General features: G+C 42.7%; 1 protein-coding gene across 1 annotated transcript in view; it reads left to right on the top strand.

Annotated features, from left to right (window-relative positions):
- ABCA13 (ATP binding cassette subfamily A member 13) overlaps positions 1–27,308 on the top strand; it is a 282,083-nt gene that overhangs the window by 143,246 nt on the left and 111,529 nt on the right. Inside the window, exon 42 of the mRNA XM_045007417.1 lies at positions 4,797–4,902. Within this exon, the coding sequence (XP_044863352.1) occupies positions 4,797–4,902 (106 nt within the window). The remainder of the gene's footprint in view (positions 1–4,796; positions 4,903–27,308) is intronic.

The raw sequence follows: 27,308 nt of genomic DNA, 5'->3' as shown, positions 1-27,308 counted from the left end.
TTTTTCCTCTGGCAAGTAAATGGATAGCACATAATAGTTCTATTGAGTCTATTCAAATAATTCAATCTGGAAACAAAGAACTCTGACTTTAAAGGAAAAATGTATCAAGTTATTGTTTGTGCGGAGCCCCGCCCCCTTGCTGTTTTTCAGTCTATTTGTGTGAAACACTTGTACCCTTTCAAAAACTTAACTCTTTAAGGGAGACCATATTGCCACTTATGTCTAGGAAGCATCTTGCGAGTGGAAAACATGTCACTGTCATGTCAAACCCATTCTTATCATCTTAGCTACATTTGATTTTAACTGTTTTCTCCTTGTCGAATTAGGAATAATATAATATAAATATAAGCAATAAGCCAAGAGTTGGAATTGGGGGAGAATCAGGACCATGATTTATTAAAATCACTACATAACACTTAGAGCTGGCTAGAGGATAACAAATCCATTTCATGACAACTTTTGAGGTTTTGAAGTTTGTGTTTGTTCTGCATCGGAATGTTCTTGCAAAATGGAGTTGTAATGAAACGTCCATTTCCAGATTGGAAAGGTTTTCTGTTCAGATCTTTCTCTCTTCAAATGACCAGAACGTCCATGCTGGATCACAAACATCTTCCTGGCAACATTTTGTTAAAATAGATACAGCTCCATCAAATGTTTCACCTTCAACAAAACAGCACGTTTCAATGAAACAAAACATTTAATCAAAAATGTTCCAGTCAGTTCCACTAACACTAATGTAGCGTGAGTCTGTTTTGTGTACTATTTGGGCTGTCTGCCTTCCACCATGACCTCTCATTGATCCATGTCTAAAAGATATGCTCTAGTTCAAACAGGAATTATTTTAGGGAAGTACTACGCTCTTTGTTATGTGGGAGGTCAGCCTACATGATCACAAGCGGGTCCCTTGTGGCCTGAATCTACCAGTGACTTTGTTGTGTACCTGCCTTTGGCTCTTTGAAAGTGCAGGAAATTTCTTTTGGAAGCTGTGATCTGTGCAGTGTCTCTCTTCTTCTGAGGCTGTGTCTATACCACACCACTGTTCGGATTACAGGGGTGTGACTAGCAATTCGCACTCAAGTGCTGTGCTGTAACTCCCCTTTGTGGATGTTGCAGGCAGGAACTAAAAGGTTCCTATTTTGCATTAATATAGTCCAGCTATTCACACACTTGTAGCTCAAACTGTGGGCCATATAGACGAGTCCTGAATGTTACAGCTAAATAAGTGTGTTCCTGTTGTTTGCTAAACCTAGATCTCTTGTGCATTAGTTTCCCTGTTGACACAAGAAATACAGTTAATGGCTATGAGCATACTCCTCAACCATTTAAATCTATGGGATGTTTGCCATTGATTCCAGCTGCAGCCATAGGAGCATTCACTGTCTGAAGAAAGGATAAAAATAACACAAAAATGGAAAAAGAGGATAATTGCATCTATAGTTCTGACAAAGTGTTATATGTTTAAGATAAAATAGTAGTAGGAGTCAGAACTGTCACATGAATATGTGACCTGATATTTCCCAGGTATCATTAAAAAATACAGATATAGAGAGCCATATAGTATTCAAACATTCCCAAATCTGGATTTGAATATCATTAAAGATGAAGATTTTCAGATCTGGAGTTTTGATTGAGGGCTAACTGTATTTTTTTTTAAAGGTAAACAAGCAAAATATGTAACATTCTTCCCAGTTCACTCATATGTTTGTGGGAACTTCAGTGGTTCCTAGTACAAGAACAACAGATTATAGTAGGGAAAACGTGATTAACCTTTAAGCACTGTTTCCCTACTATTTTGGCTATATGTATTGATTATTTTTTCTACCTTCTCTTCTGTTGTTGTTCTATATTTCCTGGACTATACTGATTCTGTTTCCATCATGTTATCTCCTAGGATCTTTGCTGCCCTTTCATCAACAGGTTCTTGACCAGCAGCCATTTTATAATACCAAAATTAAATGAGCATATCCAGGACATAGCAGTTTTGTTTTTACAGTGGAAATTGAGTTAAGTGGGACTGAAAGACCCTAAAATGCTGCTGAAATAGTAGCTTGATACTTTGGTTGCAAGGACAGTCTACAACTTTTTGTCATTCTCTTCACTCTCTCTCCCTCATCCTCCACCATCTGCTTCTATTTTCTTCTCTCATCCCCTCATTAAGGGAGCTTCCCTTTCTCCCATCACCTAAAGGCACAGATCTGCACTGGGATGGCAAAGGGGTCCATGCACCTCCTTCCTGAAATCTCCCCTCCTACTTCAGAGATGATGCTAGCACTGGCAGTAGTATTTCAGTTCTGTTCCCAGGTCTGTCACAGACTTTCCTAGGGACATTGGACAAATTACAATCTGTGTGGTTTAGTTTCCATCTGTACAGTAGGGACAGTGATATGCTCCTGACTCTCAGGGGTCTTGAAGATAAAATTAATTAATGCTTGTGATGTGTTCAGATACCGTGGTGGGTGACTGAAGTACTTAATTAGAGAGAGGTATTTGCTTTGGTTTTTAGTTATGAGTTTCTGGCTTTGCAATCTTGGAAACTGGTGACATCATCAAACCGTCCCACAGGAGTCAATCAAGATATGAGTTTGGACAGTCGGTGTCCCCCTCTAGGCCATAATACAGAAACAGCGTGAGACACTTAACTTCCTCTGTCCTTGATGGCCAAAACAATTCACTTAAATGGTAGCTAGGCAGTCCATCATCACTATTAAACAGCAATTATATTGACTAAACAAAACATAATCCTTGTAGCTAGCAGACCTCAGTGGAGCAAGAAACTGCCTTTCCTCAAAGCTAATGTATTTCAACTTGATTTGGCTTTTATTATCCATTGTATGGTGGACTCCTTAGCTACTATGTGCTTTTGTTATAGCCAATATTGGATTCCTTTGTGGGAGCAATTAAATATGGCCATGAAAGTTTTTTAACATTGTTATAATCTGGATTTGATGTGCACTCCCAAACAGGAGGTTTCAGCAAGATAGAGTCAAAGTTGCTTATAATTTTAGTGAGAGCTCTGTTTAAAGGTGCTCATGAGAGGCATATGCTCTGCTGAATTGATATGGAAGCTTACACTGGAAGCAAAATCTGAAATTTCTAGACACAAATTTGGAGTTTCTAGACCATGCTGGGTTGTTACACATGGCTCTGGGGGGAAAAATACTTCAGAAAAGAGCTAATTTTTCAGCGTCTCCTATCTCAAGTATATCTTGGGCCAAATTCACTGTTGACAAAATTGAAAGTGGGCCTGCTTACCCCAGCAGTGGATGTACTTAGGTTTCTTTTCTGGTTAATCTAAAATCCTCCACCAGATCTCCTGTGCCTTCTCTTCTCCCTTCCCTCTCCACCCCCCCCAAACAAAAATATTTGTGGCCTAGGGAGAAAACGTGAATTTACAGAGGGAACATATACTTGTAAGGAAGTTTTTGAGTTTTTATTTATTTATTTATCAGGCTTACAGTGAGACGTGAGTGAGTGCCTTAACACTTCTTAAGTCACTCATAATAATCTACTATGGTATTCCAACACTTCTAACCCCCAGTATTCTAACTCTGAAATTCCTGTTGACTTCAGTGGTCTTAAAGTGTAGAAGCAGGATCAAGCCCTATATAGTAGGTCTCAGGCAAATCTAATGGACACACTGTGTGTAACATTTACATATGCCTCTTAGGGTATGTCTGCACCAAAACTAAACACCCATAGCTGGCCTGAACCAGCTGGCTTGGGCTGTGAGGCTATTTAATTGCAGTGTAAACCTCCCATCTCACAGGATCCTAGAGCCTGGGCTCCACCCCAAGACTGGAAGTCTACACTGCAATTAAACAGCCCTGCAGCCTGAGCCACACAGACCAGCCGCAGGTGCTAACTGTCGTGCAGACATACCTTTAGGTTATTAAACCCATGGAAAATATTACTGTTATTTAAAAAAAAAAGAACTTCCATTAGCTTCTCTCCAGCTCTTCTTTAGAGGCTTCTACCCTTCAGATGCACTGATGGAAATTGCCTGTCACTTTTATTAAAATACGCTAACAATCCTCAAACAAGACCCTCCGATCTTTTTTTAAAATCTGATTAATCGTTCATGGTGTTTGTGTGCAGATAGCAACTGATTTTGCTACAAAATGTACATTATTTTAACTTTATTTCAGCAGAATTCCCTGCTCTCAAAGGGCTAAATCATCCCTCCCACTTCCATGAGTGGAGAGGGCCTACCCGAGCCGATCTAGTCGGCGGGAGGGTGGAGTTGGGGAGATTGCCCAGCCACTTCCCATAGCCCCGTGGAAGCTCTTTTGCTAGAGTTCCAAGGCTTCAGCACTCTGTAGAATTTTGTGGGTTGGTCCTGGAGTGTAAGGAGATAGGGCAGGGAACTGGCTACTGTCTGCGGCATTCTCCCCTGCTGAGCCCACGGAGTTCAGCTTGGAATACCAATGGGGAGTTCGTGCTGCTTCTAGTGTGCATTAACTCTGGACTCCATGCGTCCTACGACTCTGCACCTGGGAGACACAGCCAATGACAGCAGGGTTGTTGAAACAGCCATGCAATTAGAGGGCAGAGAGGACCAAAGAGCAGTGTGCAGGGGTCAGCAGCTCTCCATATAGGTAGTTCTGAATCCATGGAATGTTTACTCCTCTCCACTGGAGGGAAAGATCTTGCCCAAAGTAATTACACTGGATCAGTAATTTATAGGAATGTTCCAGTGAGTGGAGTGGGGTGGTGCATCCTGGTCTGACGCCCTAGGTGATGAAGGGTGAGAGCCAGTTATGGGAAATAGGTCTCATTTATCTTTCTATTTCACAAAGGTATTTTTGAAGCTGTTGCAGGACACAGAGCAAATGCCACAAGTTCCCCTGGCAGAGGAGTTGGGGCTCCCCCACATTAACAGCCATGAATCAACCTACCAAAACTGTAAGTAGAAAATTAAGTTTTCCTTGAAAGCAACTGCATTCATAGAAGTAAGAGACTTGCAGCTAAACAGGCTAAAACTTTCCTAGGTTAGGCAGCATGTGGGAATGTTGCCATGTGTCCCCACAGTGCTCTGGTAGTGCACTTTCCCATGCATGTGAAGTAACCAAACAGTCCTCCTCAGATGATACACTTCATGCTGCTCACTCTGACTAGGAGCATTTTGAGCCAAGCTCTGTGTCCTCTGTCACAATAAACTCCAGTCAAGGCTGTCACTATGACATAGCACCTGTGCCAAAGAGAACTGTTGCCTAATTGACACCATCACTCACCAAGTACAGGCAACTGTGGGTTGGGATTTTCAAACCATTCAGTGCTGGCTTAGCTCCACTCCCATTGAAATCTTTGGGAGTTTTATCACTGATTTCAATGGGACATTGAGTGCTTTTCAAAATCTCTCTCGATACCCTGTGGTGACTTGTACATTAGTTAATTAACTAGTCCTGCCTACTGCTTTTCTTGTCATATACATATGGTGGTGGAGATGTGTATGGGGAATGGATGTGACAAGAGTTCCTCTGAAAAAAATAAAATAAAATGAGAACAACAACAAAAACTCCATGAGAGATTAAAACAGTTGCTCGATTAAAAGATACAGTTTGGGGTAACCCTTTATTTTATAACTGACATACTGGAAGACTCCAATTAGATAGCACAGTGCAGTTAGATTTGTTTGACCTCTCTATGTTGCATTTTCATTAGGGTCTAAGAATTGCAGTTTCTATGGCAATCAATATTTGAATTATATTGTATCTAATAACTTATGCTATAATGACCAGCTAACCTTCCAGGATGTGTCTTCATTTGGTATTTGGCATATAATTAAAGAATTGGTAATTAATTCGATATTTCTGAGGCTGATAAATTATAGTAAGAAAATATGGTGATAATGTAATTTCTATGGGAAGGAAGATGGAGGAGAAATTTTCATTCAAGGCTGATGACTGTCATTCATCATTAAGCACAGTTGTGAAGTGTAGGCATAAGGGCATGGGAAATTGCTCATGAAAGCTATCCATCTCTGTTAGTTAACCAGAATACTCCATGGGCACTAGCTTGACCTGTATGCTTTTGTCTCTGAAAGCAGACTCAAAGATAGTCACAAACTTTTTCTTTCTCAGAGCAGTTCAATGGATTTTAGAAAGGCCCAAAAGCAAATGGCTGGATTATTAAGAATAATACCACTAAAGAGAATTTGGGTTATAGAGCTGTTGTGATGATGCGTGCTGGAGAACATCACTGGAGTCAATCTCTTGGACCCCTGCAATTGGTCTGCCCGTAATGGAATTCTCTATCCTACATGGCCACACCAATCTGAGGAAGTTGGATATGTTAGGGTCCATGCCAGTAGCTTTAGGGTTAGCATGAATCTGTAAGGGTCAAATCTGTGTAGAGGGGCTACCTATTCCTTTCCTCATGCCTAGCAATAGTCAGCTGTGGTCTTGAATGTCCTGAAGCAGTTGTTGAAGCTGAAGGTACCTTCCCATGTTGTTGCACTTCAGAGTGTTTTCCACAGATTAAAGCTCTTTTATTGGAATTGATCCATTTGTCCAATTCAGGTTCATAATAAAGCCACATGATTTGATCTGGACTGTGGGCTGACATTTGGTCCTAATTTGATCTGTCTTTCCAAAGAAACTATTTTGTTCTTCAAGGAGAGAAGGTCAAATCATTCTGGGACACGTTCTGATGGGTATTACTCAGTGCGTATAAGGGTATCAGAGTCTGGCCATGTGAGAGCATGTAGGGTGTATGTGTGGGTTGGTGGGTGGGTGGGTGAAACAGTGCTGATGTTGGAATAGGTACTGCAAAAGATTTATAAAAAACAAAAGGCAAAAAAACAAAATGTTAAGATCCCAGAATGACAGGATTTGGCCAATGAGCAGTTGCAAGAAACACACAGGACCTCAATTCAGCAAAATCCTTAAAGATGCACTTAACTTTAACCATGTGCTTGTGCCCCATTGAAGGCAAAGGGACGTAATCACATGCCTAAAGCTAAGCACATGCTTAAGTGCACTGATGAAGAGGGATGGACTGCTGAATTGGGGTTGGAACCATAAACATCAACACGAAATCAAAGCAACAACTTGTTTACCTAGTGTTTGTTTTAACGCTTTTAATGTATTTGTAATTTTGGAGTCTATACACATTTACTTGTCATTTCCAATTGCTAATATTTATTACTTTGCAGAAACTCTGCTGGTCCCCCTTAATTTATTTTCAATAAAGATTAGATTATTATATAGCTCTTCTCTTTCTGGGAAGAGTAGATAGAATTTTTAACATCATGGAATGACTATACAGTTGTCTGTGACGTTTGCTTATAAAACTGGACCACGAGGGAGGAAAGAAGCAATTAAGGAATATGAATATTTTGCTGAGGAGCTAAATGAATAATCTGCATCACTTTTCACTACAGGGGATGTTGGCAAGGTACTTACCCTGGATCTAATCTTTTCTGAATATAAAGATAAAGTACATTCAGGGGCTGACGTATCAAAGTTATATTCAATGAAACTGAAAGGTGGAAAATGTAAAACTAATAAAAGGACATACTTTTCCACACAACATATGATTAACCTGTGATACTCAGTGCGGCAATAGATCACTGAAGCCAAAAGCTTTGCAGCATTGAAAAAGAAGTAGGTATAAACATGGATTTCTTGTTATCTGAATAAATAATAGTGAATGTTTTTTTAAAAAATTGAATGGATAATCCTCATGCTTCTGGGTACAAGCCAATCTCCTACCATTGGGGCCACAAGGAAACTTTCCCTGGGGACAGATTATGTCATCACTGATACTTTAGGCTTTCTTGTACCTTTCTCTGAAGCAGCAGGTATTAGCCACTGTTAGAAGCAGATACTGGACTAGATGGACCACTGCTCTGACTCTAATTAAAAAAACTAGCACTATACCGTATCAATAAGGTACATGTTAAATGCACTAAGAACTGGCTAATTGACAGATCTCAAAAATAGTCATCAACGGGAATCATCATTAAATGTGGATGTTTGTAGTGAGGATCCACAGGGACCAATGCTGGGCCCAACAGTATTCAATACAGTCATCAATGATCTGGGAGTAAATATAAAATCACTCCTGATAAAATTGCAGATGAGAAAAAGGTTATTAGAATGGTAAATAATGATGAGGACAGGCATCCTCAGTATGATCTGGATTGCTTGGTAAACTGGGCCCATTCACACAAGATGTGTTTTTAATACAGCTAAATGCAAAGTTCTATGTTTTGGAACACAGGTCAAACCTACGGAATGAGGAATAGTTTCCTAGAAAGCAGTGACTTTGAAAACGGGTCCTAGTAGACCAGTAATGGAACATGAGCTCCCATTGTGATGTCATCACAAAATGGGCTAATATGATCCTTGGACGTGTAAATAGGGGGGTAGTGAGTTAGGAGTATAGAGGTGATTTCACTTATGTATAGAGAACTGAGGAGACCAAGACTGGAATACTGTATCAAGTTTTGGCATCCACATTTTAAAAATAATGTTGAAAAATTGGAGAGGGTGCAGAAATGATTCCAAGGAATGACTGATGACTGGAGAAAATGCCTTGCCCTGAGCATTGTAAATAGCTCAATCCGCTTAGCTTATCAAAAAAATGAGGTGGTGTAAATTTCAGTGGGTAAGTAATTCTACTCAGACACAAATATAGGATACTCAGGGTCTCATTAATCTAGCAGAGAAATGCATAACAAGAACCAATGGCTGGAAATTAAATTGGGAATAAGGTGTGTGTTTTTAACAGTGAGTGTTATTAACCACTGGAGCAAACCACCAAAGGAACCGGTTGATCCTCCCTCTCTTGAGGTCTTCATATCAGTACTAGATGCCTTTGTGGAAAATTTACATTAGCTAAATGTAAGTTATTGGGCTCAATATAAGGGTACCTCAGTTAAATATAATGGCCTGTGATATGAGTTCAGACTAAATGATTTTGTGGCCTTAACCTTTTTGAATCCCTCTTGGCAATTTCTACATTTTGATAGAATTCCAAAAATAGTGGATGGCAGGAGGGCAGTAGATGTAATATATTTGGGGACATGTTGTGCCACTGGTTTTTAAGTGGAACTCTGCATTCTGTTCCCTGGAGAGTTTTGTTTAAAAAGATGGATGATGGATTTTAATAAATCTTTCAATACTACGTCTCAAAATCTTACTGGAAAAAAGAATTTGTGTGGGCATGGTGTGGCAGATCCCTTCGTAGAGTTTGGTACCAGCCTTAGCTTTGATAATAGTACCTCTCCTAGTACTGGATGAGAATGTATTTCATTTGCTATTGCCTGTGCTGATCCCCCATTCCTCTTTGGGACCAATGCTGCCCCCATGTTGGGCTTCAGACAACTCTGACTCTTTTCCCCATTGGGGCTAGTTCCTCTGTTATCACCAGAGAACCTCAGGGACTCCTGAATATCCAGTTCAGAGTCATCTCACTTTCATCGTCACCCAATAGGCCCTTGAGATCTTCCTCGGATCACCATTGGTACCGAGATCACCATCTGTCCTGCAGTCGGGACGGGGACTCTTGGCCAGGGCATGCTGGCCACCAGTGTCATTACTCTGGTGCCCAGTGGCCTCCTTGAGACACTCTTCAGTTCCTGGGGTTGCACTCTTTGACCTGCTCCAGGAGGAAAGTCCTAATGGTGGCTCCTGCTCTCAAACCACCCCATCTCATAGTGACTGCTGCGTCTGGTCACTCTCGACTGCTAGGGTTATTCTGAGCAGATCCTGTGGTGCAAGGACAGGACCACTGTCGGCACAGCCAACCAAACCACCTTTTCGTCCTCTCTGGATGACTCTACTGTGCTGGAATCATCTTCTTCATGCCTAAGGACTTTAAAGCGTATCAGGACTTCCTAAGATGAATGGCCACTACCTTGAGCATCCAGGCAGAATTCCTGCAGGAGAATACACACAAACTGCTAGATATTCTCCAATTATCAGCTCTGGGGAGAGGAGCCATCCCAATAAATGAGGCTTTCTTGGAGCCTGCAAAGGACCTCTGGAATACTCCAGCTTCATTGTCTCTTATGGTAAAGCATTCAAAGAAGGGGCACTTCATTCAGAGTTTTGAGGGTTTCTGTACCCACTTGTCCCCTAACTCTCGGCTGGTAACTGCAGCAAATGACAGGGCATGGCAAGGCAGGTATATGTCCACCCCAAAGGACAAAGAGTCCAAGAGGTTGGACTTTACGGGGGAAAAGATTTATACCTTTTCTTCCCTGTAGATGCACATTATGAACCAGTAGGCGCTGCTTTCCAAATATGACTTTGTTAATTGGGTGGCCATGTCATACTGTCTGGAGTGGGTTATGATTGTGAGTGCCAACCTCAGGGCAGACTGTCAAAAAGCAGGACAGAAACCCCAATCCGATTGTATGTTCTATAGTTAGACTTCACCAACCCAGTAACAAGTGTGGACTCTTAAAACACTATGACAGTCTCACCATGGTGTCATAGACATTCCCCTTGGGCATTCAAGTCTAACTTGCCATCCAGGCAAGCTGGACTTAGTGATCTATGGTCCCTTACACCAAAACGCACAATAGTATTCAGGTTACTTCCAGTCCCAAAGGACCAGTCACTTATCCCAGGTCAGTTGTTCTCAGATCTCAAACCAAGACAACGCTTATAGCCAATCCTGTAATAAACTAACTAAAGGTTTATTAACTAGGAAAAATAAAAGGTTATTTAAAAGGTTCAAACAGGAAACACAAAAATCAGTTACAGTCTTAGATTTAAAAAGGTAATATAAACTTCTATAATGAGCAGCTCTATATGTCCTTCAGGGATGACCCATGCCAAGCACTAATCATGCTGCCTCCATCCTAGCATAGAATCATCCTGGAAATAAGCCAGAAGCTTTGTTTACCTCCTCAGACTAATGACCACAACAAGAACCACCTCCACTTGTCCAAGTAGCTTGCTACACCATCAACCTCAACCTGGACCAATCCACACAAGAGATCCACTTCTCGGACACTACAGTGCAAATAAGTGATGGTCACATAAACACCACCCTATGCCGGAAACCTACTGATCCTTATACTTACCTACATGCCTCCATTGTCTACAGCCAAGCCCTAAGATACAACTGCATTTGCTCCAATTCTTCAGACAGAGACAAACACCTACAAGGTCTCTACCAAGCATTCTTAAAACTACAATACCCACCTGGGGAAGTGAGGAAATAGATTGACAGAGCGGGATGGCTACAGGATAGGCCCAACTAAGCATATGTACAGTTTGAGGTTATCCCTTTACCTCAGTGTACTGAAAGAGTGAGGTGAAAATCCAGGGGCAAAAACGATAGATTGTAGAGGTAAAACTGGTGATTTTTTTATGGTACCTGCTCAGTAACATTATCTATTTTGCCCTCATCACCTATCTGATCCCTTGCCTCTTGGTATTCCTTCTTTGGTTTAGATCTTCATTTTCTCATTCATTAATGTGAATTTTCCAAAATAAAGCACATTAAGCTTTCCTATTTGTGGTGAATTTTTCCCCCATAATTCAGTTAGTTTTTGGAAGTTTAGGTCACTGAAACAAAGCACCAGATACTCATTTTAGTGTGTGTTACAGCTATGTATTTAATCTTAAAGCTGAGTCTCAACAGCCAAAAATTGTCACCTTTTGAGATGCTCCTTCCCCGACTCAATGAATTTCATTTTGCTGTCTTTTTCTTGGGTTAAATATTCCCTGTGTTCCCTTGAGTAATGATGAGCAAATATACAATCCTACTGTATATGACTCAGAGATTGACATGGCTGCTCAAAATCTTTATGAGAGATATCCATCAGTTTAGAGAAATAAATGATTGTTCCATATTTTAAATTTAGTTTACTTTATTGAAGAAAATGAAAATATGGTGAAGGGGGAAAAAAGGTGTAATAAAGCCTAATGTACTGTGAAATAGAATGATGTTTGGAAATCAAGGCAGTCCTTGGTAAACAGTTTACAGTATTTTACATGAACATTATAAAACATCAATATCAAAGGCTCTGTATTTACTCTTCATGTAAATTATAAGTTCTTCTTCGAGTCACTGCTCATATCGATTCCAATTAGGTGTGTGTGTGCGCCGCATACATAGTCGTCAGAAAGTTTTTCCCCTAGCAGCACCCGTCGGGTCGGCTGTGGAGCCCCCTGTAGTGGCACCTTCATGGCGCTCAATATATGACCCTGCCTACCGGTGCCTCCTCAGTTCCTTCTTACTGCCCGTGACGGTCGTTGGAACTGTGGCGTCTTACTCAGCAAGTTCTCCACATTTACTAGCTCTTGTTTCTCATTGTTCTTATACCTTTTATTTAGTTTCTTGTACTTTATTTTAGTAGTAGTTTGTAGCAGTTGGGCTGGGGGGTTCATCCTGACTGCTTTTTCTTGGGAGGGCGTTCATAACCAAATCCCAGGGGGTCAAGCCCTGAAAGTCCTGCTCCAAGCCCATGCCAACAGGCGACCCCCACGATGCTTGTCAGAAGTGTCTGGGGGAGGCTCACCAAGCTGATAGGTGCAGGATTTTCAAAGGGTTTCATCCTAGAACCAAAAAGGAGCAAGACTTTCACCTTAAGCAGCTCCTTATGGAGGCGGCTCTTAGACCTCAGCCTCCTTTGGTGCGGCAGGACCCGGCACTGAGTTTTTCGGTGGTGGCAGTAGTGGAAGTGGCATGGTGGACAGACTCTAGCAGAGACCTGTGGCACTGAAACCAGCAGGATTGACCCAGCACTGCTCCCACTCTCCCCTAGAGGTGCTGAGGAGGTGCCATGCCTCTGCCCCCCTTGGAACCGACTCCAACTCCAGTTCCTGAGTCGGGGGCTACCAGTGAAGCAGGTTGTGACACTCCTGATGAGCAGGAGGGATGAGAGGACCTGGTTCCTCCATTGGCCTCTTCATCCTCCTCCCCAGAAGAGGCCATCACAGGCACTTTCATCTCCGGACCACCTCCTATAGACAGCTGAGCCCACCAGGACCTTCTGCTCAGGGTAGCATGTAACATGGGTTTGCAGGCCGAGGAGGTTGTGGAGTCAGAGGACACAGTGGTAGATATTCTGGCCCCAGAAGGTCCTTCAAGGGTAGCTCTGCCCCTCATCAAAACTATACAGGCCAATGCCAAGACTATCAGGTAGACTCCGGCCTCCATCCCTCCCACAGCCAAGGGTGTTGAGGGGAAGTACTTTGTGCCCTCAAAGGGGTACGAATACCTCTTTACGAACCTGCAGCACTGTTCTTTGGTGAGAAATGAGAAAGAGAGGCAGGGACAGCAGGCCCCAGTGCTCATGTCCAAGGAGTCCAAGTGCCTGGACTTGTTTGGCTGTAAAGTGTACTCTACGGGGGGGCTCCAGCTCAGGATTGCCAACCAGCAGGCAATTCTGAGCTGATATAACTTCAACTCTTGGAACTTGATGTTCAAGTTCAAGACGCTTGTGTCAACTGAGTCCAGGGAGGAGTTTGGGGCCATAGTAGAGGAGGGCAAGGCGGTGGCATGGACCTCTTTACAGGCCTCACTGGATGCTATGGACTTGGAGGTGCGCACTTTGTCCTCAGGTATTGCCATGAGACAACCTCATGGTGGCAAGCCTCGGGACTACCGCCCGAGGTTCAGCAGACAGCGCAGGACCTGTCTTTGATGGGGCAGGCCTGTTTGTGGAGCAGACTGACTCTCGGCTGCATAGTCTAAAAGACTCAAGGGCTACTATGAAATCCTTGGGTATGTATACTCTGGCAACCCAACGGAAACACTTCAGGCCTCAACAACTGCAGCAGCACTTCTACCCTCCTCGGCGGAGGCAGGACTTTTACAGACGAAGGGGCATGAACGGCAGAAGGAAGCCTTCTAACCCCCCTTCCAGACAAGGCCAGGGCCCGACCAAACCATTGTCGGGTTCCAAGCAGACCTTTTGAAGGGATGCCCAAGGACGGCACACCAGACTCATCCCCGGATACTTGTCCGCTGTTTTTGAATAATTTGTCCCACTTCTACTGTGCATGGTCCCAAATAACCTCGGACCGCTGGGTCCTCCGCATGGTGGAAGCGGTATACTCTCTCCAGTTCTGCTCCTACCCTCCCTCCCACCCCTCTTCCCTGTCCCTCTTCAGGGACCCCTCTCACTAGCAACTCTGTATACAGGAGGTGCAGGCGCTCCTCGCCATAGGAGCGGTGGTGGAGGTTCCTCAGGAGCTAAGGGGCAAGGGATTCTACTGCCGATACTTCTTAATCCTCAAGGCCAAGGAGGGTCTCAGACCCATCCTAGACCCACATGGACTCAACAAATCCATGGTAAAGTTGTTGAAGTTCTGCATGGTCTCTCTAGGCACTATTATCCCCTCCCTAGATCCAGGAGACATGTTGCCCTCAACATAAAGGACGCATACTTCCACATAGTGATTCGTCCAGCGCACAGGCACTTCCTGCACTTCATGGTCAACCATGAACATTACCAATTCACTGCCCTACCATTTGGCCTCTCAATAGCCCCCCGAGTGTTCCCCAAGTGCATGTTGGTTGTAGCTGCTTTCCTCCATTGACAGCAGGTACAGGTGTGCCCCTACCTCAAAGACTGGCTGCTCAGGGGCCACACTAGGGCACAGGTGCAGTCCCAATTCTGCTTGGTCAGGTGCACGTTGGAGCAACTGGGTCTTCTCCTCAACTTGGGGAAGTCAACCCTGGAACCGACCCAGATAATTGAATTCATTGGGGCAGTGTTAGACTCAGTCCAGGCGCGGGTCCTTCTACCGGAGTCCTGATTCTGAGCCATCATAGACATCATTCAAAGCCTCCAGCAATTCCTAACCTCAACAGCAAGGGAGTGCCTGAGTCTCCTTGGCCACATGGCTTTTTGCACTTACGTGACCCAGCATGCCAGGCTCCGGCTCAGACCACTGCAGATGTGGCTCGCCTCAGCCTGCCGCCTTGGGTGCAACAGCTTGAATTCAGTGGTCAAGGTGCTGGAACAGGTCCTCATGTCCATTCACTGGTGGCTCAACCCCCAAGCAGTGTGCGGAGGAGTCCCCTTCCACAATCCACAACCTTCCTTGTCCCCGATTATGGACGCGTTGGCTATGGGATGGGGGGGGGTGTATCTGGATGACCTCCAGACACAGAGCCTGTGGTCACAGAATGAGCTCTCCCTCCATATCAACATCAGGAAGGTAAGGGCGGTGCGCCTTGCTTGCCAGGCCTGCCAGGCCCGACTGCAAGGACAGTGTAGCAATTCTAATGGATAACACTGCCACCATGTTTTACATCCACAAGCCAGGGGGAGCCTGTTCCTCCCCACTATGCCAGGAGGCCCTCTGGTTGTGGGAGTTCTGCTTAGCCCACTCCATTCACCTGGAAGCTTCCTTTCTACCAGGAGTTCAGAACACACTGGCGGACTGCCTCAGCAGGTCCTTCCACACTCACAAGTGGTCCATCCAACCGGATGTCCTACACACCATCTTCCAAAGGTGGGGATTTCCCCAGGTGGACCTGTTTGCTACCTGACACAACAAGAAGTGCCCAATGTTCTGCTCCTTCCAGGGTCACAGCCCAGGCTCCCTCACAGATGTGTTTCTGCCTTTTCCCCATACCCTCTCATGCACAAGTTCCTGCTCAAGGTCCGCAGGAATGGGGCAAAGGTAATTCTGATAGCTCCAGTGTGGCCTTGCCAGCACTGGTACACCACACTACTGGAGCTGTCAGTAGACACACCAGTCACGTTGCCTCTCCTCCCCAACTTACTTCCTCAGGACTGCAGTTGCCTCTGTCATCTTTACCTATGGTCCTTCCACCTCACAGCTTGGAAGCTTCATGGCTGAACCCCATGGAACCTCTGTGCTCAGAACAAGTAAGGGAGGTCCTCCTCAGCAGCAGGAAGCCCTCTACTAGAGCTACATATCTGGCAAAGTAGAAAAGATTCTTGTGTTGGTGTGACCAGCGTTGCACACACCCCCTCCAGGCACCGGTACCCATCATCTTAGAGTACCTCCTACACCTGAAACAGCAATGCCTGGCAGCATTCTCCATAAGGGAACACCTCACTGCAATCTTGGCCTTCCACCCGGGTGTGTCTGGTTGATCGGTCTTTGCCAACCCTATGGTTGGTCACTTCCTCAAAGGTTTGGACCGCCTACATCCTCAGATCCAGCAGCTTGTCCCTATGTGGGACCTTAACCTGGTCCTTTCTAGGCTCATGGGGCCTCCATTCAAACCAATGGTGACTTGCTCCCTCCTGTATTTGTCTTGGAAGACAGCTTTCCTGGTCGCCATTACATCTGTGAGAAGGGTGTCTGAGCTAAAGGCCCTCACCTCGGAACTGCCTTACACAGTTTTCCACAAGGATAAGTTGCAACTCAGGCCACACCTGGCCTTTCTCCCCAAAGTCGTGTCACACTTCCACACCAGCCAGAGCGTTTTCCTACCCGTCTTTTACCCTAAGCCTCATGCCAGTACCTGGGAGCAGTGGCTACCCTTCCTCGATATTTGAAGAGCACTAGCTTTCTACACTGAGCGCACTAAGCCATTCAGAAAATTGAACCAGCCATTGGTAGCAGTGGCAGACTGGATGAAAGGCCTCCCCATCTCTTCTCAAACAATATCTTCCTGGATCACATCCTGCATCCGCACATGCTATGAACTGGCCAGAACAACAGCCCTGGCACTTACGACACACTCCACAACAACTCAGGCCCTATCAATGGTGTTCCTGGCCCTGGTCCCAATCCAAGAAATCTGAAGGGCAGCAACTTGGTCCTCGGTACAAACTTTCACCTCTCACTACGTCATCGTCTGGCACGCCAGAGATGATGCAGCTTTTGGTGGAGTGATGCTACAATCAGCATTTCCTTAACTCCAGCCCCACCACCTGGGTAAGGCTTGGGAGTTACCTAATTGCAATCGATACGAGCAATCACGGAAAGAAGAAAACAGCGGTTGCTGTAATTGTTGTTCTTCGAGATGTATTGCTCATGTCCATTCCAAACCCTCCCACCTTCCTCTCTGTTGGAGTAGCCGGCAAGAAGGAACTGAGGTGGCACCGGGTCGGCAGGGTCATATATTGAGCATCATGAAGGCACCACTCCAGGGGGCTCCACAGTCGACTTGATGGGTGCTGTTAGGGGAAAAACTTTCCGCCGACTGTTCATGTGGCGCACACACACCTAATTGGAATGGATATGAGCAACACATCTCGAAGAACAACAGTGATGAGAAGTGAGTAGCCATTTTTTATGATGTATGTAAGGTAATCTAATTTACAAACTAAATGTAATATACCTTCATGAAAGGGAAACACACATGTGACATTTCTATGCTGTAGCTACTAAGGCTACATAAAGATTTCTTTTTAATTGCCACAAAAATAAAAAAATTGAAATTTTGTAAACATGACGTAGGTAACGTTGAAAGAAATTGCTGCCATAGGACACATGGCACATTACAGAGTATGGTCTTTGTAAACCTAGACGAAGAAAAAATCTTTTTGGTACAAGATTTCATTTGATATAAATTTTTGTCTTAACTCTCTGTGCCTCAGTTCCCCATGTAAAATGGAGATAAAGCCACCTCACCTCACAGTGGTGTTGTGAAGATAATTTCTGCTACTTTAATACAAGAAATAAAAATAATAATTAATGTTAGTGGGGCATTTTGAATACTACAGCAATGAATGCAATTGAAAAGCCCATTAAGATTTTTTTTTTAAATATTCCATTACAGGGTTTGGATGGTATACATAAAGAATGGGGTGGGAGGAATGTCACATACTGATCGGAGAGGATAAAAAAGAAATCCTGAATGGTTGCTAATTCTCTGACTGCTTGCCATCTTCCAGCCTGTCTATAGAAAATTAATTCTGGTATTTCCTAACTTTGCTTTATTTTGCAAGCTCAATTTACATTTATATATATGCACATACACACACATGCACTTTAAAACATTAAGTATGTACTTGACATCACTGTTCATGTAGCTGCCCCAAGAAATTCAGATGCATTAAATTATTCAGGCATTTTTAAAGTTCAAGTATTGTTATGTTTTCTTGTACAGTAGGAAAAATACTACTAAGAATGCAGAGTGCTAATTAAAAGAACTTTTACTCCAGAAAAGGTTTATACAATGGCTAATGAAAGAGCTGTGATGTTGAGTCATTGGTGTTTTATCTCATATAATGCATAAATATCGAATGAATATCTACCATATATAAAATACAGTTTATGTTTTAGAGTTGTGCTAACAAGACTGTAGGTAGGGTTGATGGCACATCCATTCTAAACTGTGGTTTCATATGATTACAGATTTCTCAAAAGAAATAAAACAAAACTTCGGCTAAAATTACTCATGCCCTGTCTGAGTTGAATTGTTTTCTAGCAAGCATCACGTAACTTCATTTTTTAGGTTATTCATTTTTGAATTATGAGACTGAGAAAGCGCTTTGGACACCATGCTTCTTTTGTTTGTGTTTTAACCAAACCAGTGTTTCAGATTTGGGGGGCTGTGAGAAATCAGGCTTGTTTTTAAATTTGAGACTTAGCATGTATAACGGCTAAGGCTTTTATTGCATTTGGGGAAAGGGGAAAACCACTTTATTTTATTTATAGGCCTTTCTGTAATGCTCCCCATTGTAGTATCTAAATGCCTCACAAACATTACTGAAAAAGCAGCAAAGAGTCCTGTGGCACCTTATAGACTAACAGACGTATTGGAGCATGAGCTTTCGTGGGTGAATATACACTTCGTCGGAGGCACGTAGTGGAAATTATTACTGAATAAACATACACAAACGTGGTTTAGTGACAGTTAAGTTTCAATCAGGCCACAGGCCACCAATGGAAAACCTGAAAAGCATGGAAATAAAAAGCTAAAGGAAAAGACTCTTGCATTCCTTATCTGCATGATGATACGGTTCAGCACCACATCAGGCTTTCACTTCCACTTCCAACAGATACCAAAAAAAGCAATACATACCCAGATAACAGATGTTCTGGAATCAGTAGACCAGCACATCTGACATCACACATTCCGTACATTTGGGAAGTTATTTTGGCTTCATGTTGTTGATACCATCATTAAAATTTTGCACTAGAATATGAGGTCTATGCTACCGCGGTAAGCCGACCTAAGTCACCAGACCCGCTAAATCGACACCGCTGCATCGATCACAGCAGTGCTGATCTACCAGTAAGAGTAGATATGGCATAACTGACAGACCTCTCCCCCTGCCCCCTGCAGGTTGGATCTTCACTACTGGAGCAATTGCTAGCCAGTACTTAGTTCATGCACTAGAGGAGGACTTAACCCACACTTTTCCAGTGGGTTGCACAATTGTTTCCTAGGGCAGAACATACTGACAATCAGGAATCCTGGCTTGATATCGCTGGCTCTGAGAAGAGTGTGGTTTAGTGGTTAGAGGGAGAATAAATATAGCACACTCAATCTGAAAGGCAGTGTGTCTATTAGATAGGATTTAGGTTTACCATGTTAGAATCCTGGGTTCTCTTCCTGACTGTTCATGGAGTGATCTTGTGTTTATCTCTTTGTTAATGTGTTGTTATCATGCAATGTGCCACACAATTGAGGTATGAGCCTTCCAAATAAAGATTAAGCAGTACTTGTATAGTGCATAAATGTTTTGCTGGACCTCTACATAAGTAAGAATTTAATGCATGGTGAGCACTGTTCTGTCTCTGTCAACACATCAGTGTCTCTGTTTATCTGACCTACCTAGATATATCACACTCATCAGAGAGCCTTACAAGATAATAAAACAGTAGGTTCAGTTAATTAAAATCCATGTAGCTGTTTGCAGCTATTGGGTTAATCCAGCCAAGTGAATTATCAGAATGCATAGGGGAAAATATTTTTTACCAAATAAAATTTTCAGATGCATGTGTGTGTTTGAATAAGTTCCTTCTTTCACTTTTCAACTTTTTATTTGCACAGCTCTTTATAAAATTTCAAAGCTAAATGGTATAACAAAGTGATATTGTCTAAAAAGTATCCTGAAATGAATTAATTGAGAGGCATGTACACTTCACTTGGAGGTATGGTCCTGATATGCTTAGTGTGTGGGTTTTTCAGTTAAGATTTAGGATTCACTTGGTACATCCATCAGTGACTCTCTGGAAAGCAGCTTGTTGAAACCTCCTCAGTCTGATTTTACACTTTCACAGAAAGTCAGAGTGAGGCTGGCTATGTTAATTATGCTTCAGTAGCCTATACAGAAGGATTGCTAGGGGATATTTTTTGTTATTTTTGATGTTATTTGTACTGCCTATGGAAATGTGTGTGCATCTCCCAGTCACTTTGAGGGTGTGATCCCATATTTCCATCAATAACACAGAGCTTAATGTGTGTCAGCAGTGGTTATGTAGCCAGCTCCCTGATCCAGCAGCAGCCGAGACTCCAAACATTATGTAGTCAGTAGTACCCAAGATACAATACAAGGTGCAATGAATTATCCATTTGCTAGTTAACTGTCCCAAAACAATCTCCCAAAAAGGCAAGGGAAGCTGATGCTGTTAACATTCTGGCCATTGCCATCACTGTGTGTGAGAGGAGTAGTGTGTTTTTGAATCAATGGTGAAATGTTTGTAACAACTGCATGTCATTTGAAACACAGCTGCATGACAACTGGAAAATTGCTTACTTAACTGTTTTTTTCCGGCAAACAGAACAAAGAATGTGCAACCTGTTTGTTTGATTGCAAATTGACAGATCGATCATGAGTTGTTCTATACATTTCTCCACGTATTGCATGGTGTAGTGTATGGAATTGAAATAAAAGCCAAAACTGGGGAGAGGCTGTGATTCTCATAGCCTTTTTCCCCTAGTATGTATTAGGAAAGTATTTTAAATCAGCATTTAATATCTATTTTATATGGAACTGTACAATGTGTTTACCATCAGAGACAAACATGAACATTAATCCCAAACATGGAATTTGGATTCAGAAATTGTGGTTTGGGTACGAATCTGTCATGAGTGTAGTAAAATCCCAGAAAGAAACATTAAAAATGCATTTCTTATTGTGGGGGTGGGAAGTGGCCATGGGTGGCTGTCTGTACATCCATCCTCATTTTACATTTCTCACTACCCTCAAAGGCTCAACCTCATCCTTCTCTTCAGCTGATAAAGGTCAGATGCTTGTCCCCCTACAAGATATTGATCCATCCGTGAGAGGGCCATGAGGTGCTTGCTCCCAATCACACTTTGGCTAGGTATATTGCTACAATCATCCTAAGCCTGGCCAGCCCAGAGACTGTAGCATTGAACTAAATGCAAGTCCTGCTGTACTTCTTCTAAATATTCCTAGAATGCATATGTAGTGGGGCATTAGCAGTTAGGCAGGCTTCAATTTTCTTTTTTGATGGGGGAGGTCTTGTGAGATCTACAGGGGTGGCTCCAGGCCCCAGCACGCCAAGCGTGTGCTTGGGGCGGCAAGCCGCAGGGGGTGGTCTGCCGGCGCCGTGAGGGCGGTAGGCAGGCTGCCCTCGCGGCTTGCCTACGGAGGGTCCACTGTCCCTCGGCTTCGGAGGACCTCCCGCAGGCATGCCTGCGAGGGTCCGCTGTCCCGCGGCTTCGGAGGACCTCCCGTGGTTTCAGAGGACCAGCGGACCCTCTGCAGGCAAGCCGCCGAAGGCAGCCTGCCTGCCGTGCTTGGGGCGGCAAAATGCCTAGAGCCGCCCCTGGAGATCTAGCAGCCTCAGTTAAGTGGAACCCAGATCTACTTATAGCCTACTGAGGTAGGCTGTGTAAAGTAGGCCCCATATTAGTAAGTTTGATGGTAACGAAGGCCTAAAAATAAATTCCTCCTTATGAATAGTAAGTGATGGGCCTGATGGGCTGAGTCAAGGCTGTTCCTCCAGAAGCAGAGAAGCGTCTGGCATAAAATGAGGGGGCTTCCTTTCTCCCCAGCTCTCTGAGAATAGCAGGAAGTGGTCGCCTAGAGAGGCTGCTGACCAGAAAAAGTTGCCAGCAAGTTGTTTTCTAGTGAACTCCATCTTGTTTCGGTGCACTCTGTATGTTTTGTCTGTTGTCTTGTGGGTACTGTCTTTTTTTCTGTATGAACTGAATTCTACACATCACCAAAATCTTCAGCCTCTTGCTTATTTGATGATGTTGATAACAACCTTGGTTTCCCAGGTTCAGTCCTTATAAGCCATGTGCTAAAATACCTAATATATGATATCTTAAGCCCTTTGAGTGCCTTATGTAGATAAAGGAAATCCTCTGTCCAATGCCTGAGTTGAAAAAAATGGGCTAATTCAATCTGCATTTGGAGTCAGGAAAAATCCCCTCTATCAGGTCATGGAGTCACAGCTGAATCACTCTTTGCCTGCTGTCCAGCTTCAGTTGTACGAATTACCAAGCAGATTCCACCAAGGTTTGTGGGGGTCTTGCACCCCACAGCTGCTTCAGCAATTCTGTTCATGGATCTTAAGCCCCATGCAGGGTTCTTTTGCAGAAGGACATAGATATAAAGCTCTACTCCACTGCTGGTTGACATTTTTCATCTAGAACATTTTCCCATTGAAAAATGGAACTTGATTGAAACCAACATTTTCTGGAGTATAAATTCTAAAACAAAAATGAATTGTTTTGAATCAGCTTCTCAAAATAAAATTGTTTCAGATTCTCTACTTATGGCACATAATAGTATAATCTCTTGTGGGTTGTAATACCTTGGGTTAATTTTGGTTGTTGGGTTTAGCATGTGGGTGCTGCGTGGTGCTAGTGCTGGTATCTTGTGACACACAAGAGGTCAGACTAGATGAATTGGTGGTCTCTTCTGACTTTAAATTCAATGCCACTTTGAGTCTAAACTATTTCAAATGAAATGAAACAAAAGTTTTCATTTTGTCTTGATTTGAAATATTTTGTAAACAAAATTTCCCATGTAACACCTGAGAGTTGTATTTAATTTCTATTTCCTGGGAATTTTTCCTTACAAATAAACTAGATTTTGTCATCAGCTCTACCATGGAGGTAGCTTGTGCCCCCATTTCTCATAGATAGGGTAGTTCAGAATATGAATGTATCCTTCTGTGCATGGAACCACTCAAGGGCGGGGGACAATAAAAGAAAATGTGGAAATGGCAGAAGTGCTAAATGACTTTTTTGTTTTAGCACTCACTAAAAAGATCAGTAGCACTTGGACATCTAACATAGGAAATGCCAGAGAAAATGACATAGGATCAGAGGCTAAAATAGGGAAAGAACAAGTTAAAATTTACTTAGACCAGTTAGATGTCTTCAAGTCACCAGGACCTGACGAAATAAATCCTAAAATACTCAAGAGCTGACTGAGGAAATATCTGAGCGGTTAGCCATTATCTTCGAAAAGTCATGGAAGATGGGAGAGATTCCAGAGGACTGGAAAAGGGCAAATATGGTGCCCATCTATAAAAAGGGAAATAAGGACAACCCGGGGAATTAGACCAGTCCTCTTAACGGCAATACCTGGAAAGATAATGGAACAAATAATTATGCAAACACCTGGAAGATAATAACATAAGTAACAGTCAGCATGGATTTGTCAAGAACAAATCATGTCAAACCAAACGGATAGCTTTCTTTGACAGGGTAACAAGCCTTGTGGATGGGGGGAAGTGGTACATATGATATATCTTGACTTTATAGTAAGGCTTTTGATACTGTCTCGCATGAGCATCTCATAAGCAAACTAGGGAAATAACCAACCTAGATGGAGCTGTTATAAGGTGAGTGTATAACTGGTTGGAAATCCATTCTCAGAGAGTAATCATCAGTGGTTCACAGTCAAGCTAGAAGGGCATATTGAATGGGGTGCCGCAGGGATCAGTTCTGGGTCCGGTTCTGTTCAACATCTTCATCAACGATTTAAATAATGGCATAGAGCAGCGGTTGTCAAACTGTGGGTTGGGACCCCAAAGTGAGTCACGACCCCATTTTAATGAGGTCAGCAGGGCCTAGACTTGCTGGAGCCTGGGGCCGAAGCCCAAGCCCCACCGCCTGGGGCTGGAGCCGAACCCAAGGGCTTCAGCCCATAGCAACTGGGCACAGGTTACAGGCCCCCTGCTTGGGGCAAAATCCCTTTGGCTTTGGCCCCCCTACCTGGGGCAGTGGAGCTCAGGCGAGCTCAGGCTTTGGTCCTCCCTCTTGGGGTCATGTAATAATTTTTGTCTCAGAAAGGGGTTGCGGAGCAAAGAAGTTTGAGAATCCCTGGCATAGAGAGTACACTTGTAAAGTTTGCAGATGATACTAAGCTGGGAGGGGTTGCAAGTTCTTTGGAGGAGAGGATTAAAATTCAAAATGCTCTGGACAAACTGGAGAAATAGTCTGAAGTAAATAGGATGAAATTCAATAAGGACAAATGAAAGTATTCCACTTAGGAAAGCACAAGCAGTTGCACACCTACAAAATGGGAAATGACTGCCTAGGAAGGAATAGTGCGGAAAGGGATCTGGGGGTCATAGTGGATCACAAGCTAAATATGAGTCAACACTGTTACAAAAAAAACCCAAAACATAATTATTGGTTTTATTAGCAGGAGTGTTGCAAGCAAGACACAGGAAGTAATTCTTCCACTCTATTCAGTACTGATTAGGCCTCAACTGGAGTATTGTGTCCAGTTTTGGGTGACACATTTCAGGAAAGATGTGGACAAATTGGAGAAAGTCCAGAGAAGAGCAACAAAAATGATTAAAGATCTAGAAAACATGACCTGTAAGGGAAGATTGATAAGTTTATTTAGTGTGGAGAAGAGAAGACTGAGAGGGGACATAACTGTTTTCAAGTACATAAAAGGTTGTTACAAGGAGGAAGGAGAATTTTTTTTCTCTTTAACCTCTGACAATAGGACAAGAAGCAATGGGCTTAAATTGCAGCAAGGGTGGCTTAGGTTGAACATTAGGGGAAACATTCCTAACTGTGAAGGTGGCTAAGCACTGGAATAAATTGCTCAGGGAGATTGTGAAATCTCCATCATTGGATATTTTTCAGAGCACGTTAGATAAACATCTGCCAGGGATGGTTCTAGATAATACTTAGTCCTGCCATGAATGCCAGGGATTTGACTAGATGACCTCTTGAGTTCCCTTCCAGTCCTATGATTCTATGGTTCTATGGATTCACAAGGCATGGCTTTCCCTTCACGTTCTCCATTGTTAAAGCACTTTTGATCCAAAAATCTCAAAGCACTTTATGAAAATCTTCACAACATTTTTGAGGTAAGTAAATATCTTTGTTTTACAGATGGATAAACAGATTCAGAGATGGGCTTTGGGCAAGTCACTTAACCTCGACGTTGAATCAGTTACAAATTCAAAACAGAAGCTAGGACCTCTGACTCCCAGTCACCTTCTGTAACCATTAGACACCTTCCTTCCTACTGTGCTTCGGTATGACAAAAGACATTTAAAAACATACATACATTGTTTTTTCAACTAACTTTAACACAGCAATTTTATATCCTAAATGAGAACTTCAAAACCTTTGGTACTGTTCAGAATTCTGGAACCTATGAACTTTTGAATAAGTTATAAATTCCGGTTCCTGGAGTCCAAAACTACAGGACTCATTGAAATGAGTTGATTGCTTTCTGTCTCATTTTTCTGTAGCTTCATGAATTAAAATCCACTAGTAATCTTCTCTGAAATGCAAAGGGAGAGTCTGGGTGAATTGGGAAGCACAATTTATTTGTGGACATAATTGCACTTCTTGCATATAATTGCACTCATAAGTCATATAAGACAATTTTTAACAGTTGGGTCAAATTTTTAATTTTATCAGCTAAATTATTCATGTGAAGATTTCTATATGCTGTCAGCATGAAAGTTAAATTCATAATTGGGAGGTTGGCTGGTCCTTCTCTATTCTTAATAATTACTTTACCAATTGTGAAAAACTCTTGATTCTCATAAGTTTGTGCTTTACTTATGCCTCCTGACATGCGTACAAAAGGGATGTAAGGAACTACTTCCTTACATTAAGCAAAGCAAAAGTGACTATGAATTCCAGTTATAAGCAAATACATTGCATTGTCAATGAAGAAAACAGGGCATGCTTGGGTGAATTTCAAGTGAATATGGAAATCAAATTCAAATTGTTCTTTTTCCAAATGATTTAATATCTTGGGATTCCAGGAAAAGGTCTTGGGCACAATTGTGGAAAGGTCAACATACACCTTTGTTTGATTTGCAGCCGGAGGGGAGAGAGACCTTTTGCTGTGGGCGGGCTTGTGCCTGCCAATTCCCAGATTCCCATTAGGTGCAGTCAAAAAAGCAACTAAAATGGTAGGTTGAATAAGGAATGGGATGGAGAACAATATAAAGAAGTTTAATGCCATTTGTATAAATCAGTGGTTCACCCTCATCTGGAACATTGTGTGCAGTACTGGTCACTCATCTAAAAATGATATTTGAGAATTAGAGGAGGTTTAGAGACAAGCAGTGAGAATGATTAGGGGCATGGAAAAATTATTACATTGTGAGAGATTGAAAAGATTTGGATTGTTGACAGTGAAGGTAAAATATCATGTTTTGGGATTTACACCAATCTCAAAGTGTTCTGGGTCATGAGGGGTCTTCAATCTGTGGTGGATTATCCCACATCTCCCTAAGGGGGTCTCCTTGCACCTTCGTTTGGAGCATCTGGTGCTGGCCACTGTTAGTCAGGATACCAGACTAGATGGACCTTCAGTCTGATCCAGTCTTTGCAAGTCCTATGTTTTCTCTATCTGTTGAAATACTTGACTTAATTTTCTACTATTTTTCTCTTCTCTTTTTTCTGAGGAGCAGGTGAATTCAGTTTTATTTTCATTGTCAAACTTTCCCCCAATAAATCACCATATTTGTCTTTTACCTTGAACCTGTGAATTATGTTCCAAAAGTCAGATACTGTGAATGATTCAAATCCCATTGTGTGATTTATTCCCATGTGGCCATGTTATTCATTTGTGCTTTTATCTCAGCAACATACTGTTCTGTTGAAAATGCATTGATCAAGACTTTAAAAAGTCACTCATTTTGTGTGCTTCAATTATGAGATGCTTTAAGAGAGTCTGATTTTCAGAAAGTGTGGAATACCATCCTCTGATAACTAGGGTACTTTAAGGTGTCTGAAATCAGACATCCAAAATCCCTCGTCACATTCAAAAATCTTGGTCAGTATTCCTGGTAGAGATTTAAAAGTACATAAGAGATCGGTTAAACCAACTCTCTTTTTTCACTACAGCTGTGTTCTCTTAAGCAGTCTTAAAAATATGGCTCCCAAATCGAACATCAAAACATCCCAGGACTGTGAGGTGGGGTTTGGAATGCAGATATGGATCTGAATTTTGTAGCTAAGCTCCTCTCTCTCTAATGGACCAA

Source organism: Mauremys mutica, chromosome 2 (assembly GCF_020497125.1).
Source record: "Mauremys mutica isolate MM-2020 ecotype Southern chromosome 2, ASM2049712v1, whole genome shotgun sequence".
In the NCBI taxonomy this organism is placed as follows: Eukaryota; Metazoa; Chordata; order Testudines; family Geoemydidae; genus Mauremys; species Mauremys mutica.
Note: the sequence above shows the minus strand (reverse complement) of the source record. Positions and strands in the feature narration are given on the sequence as shown.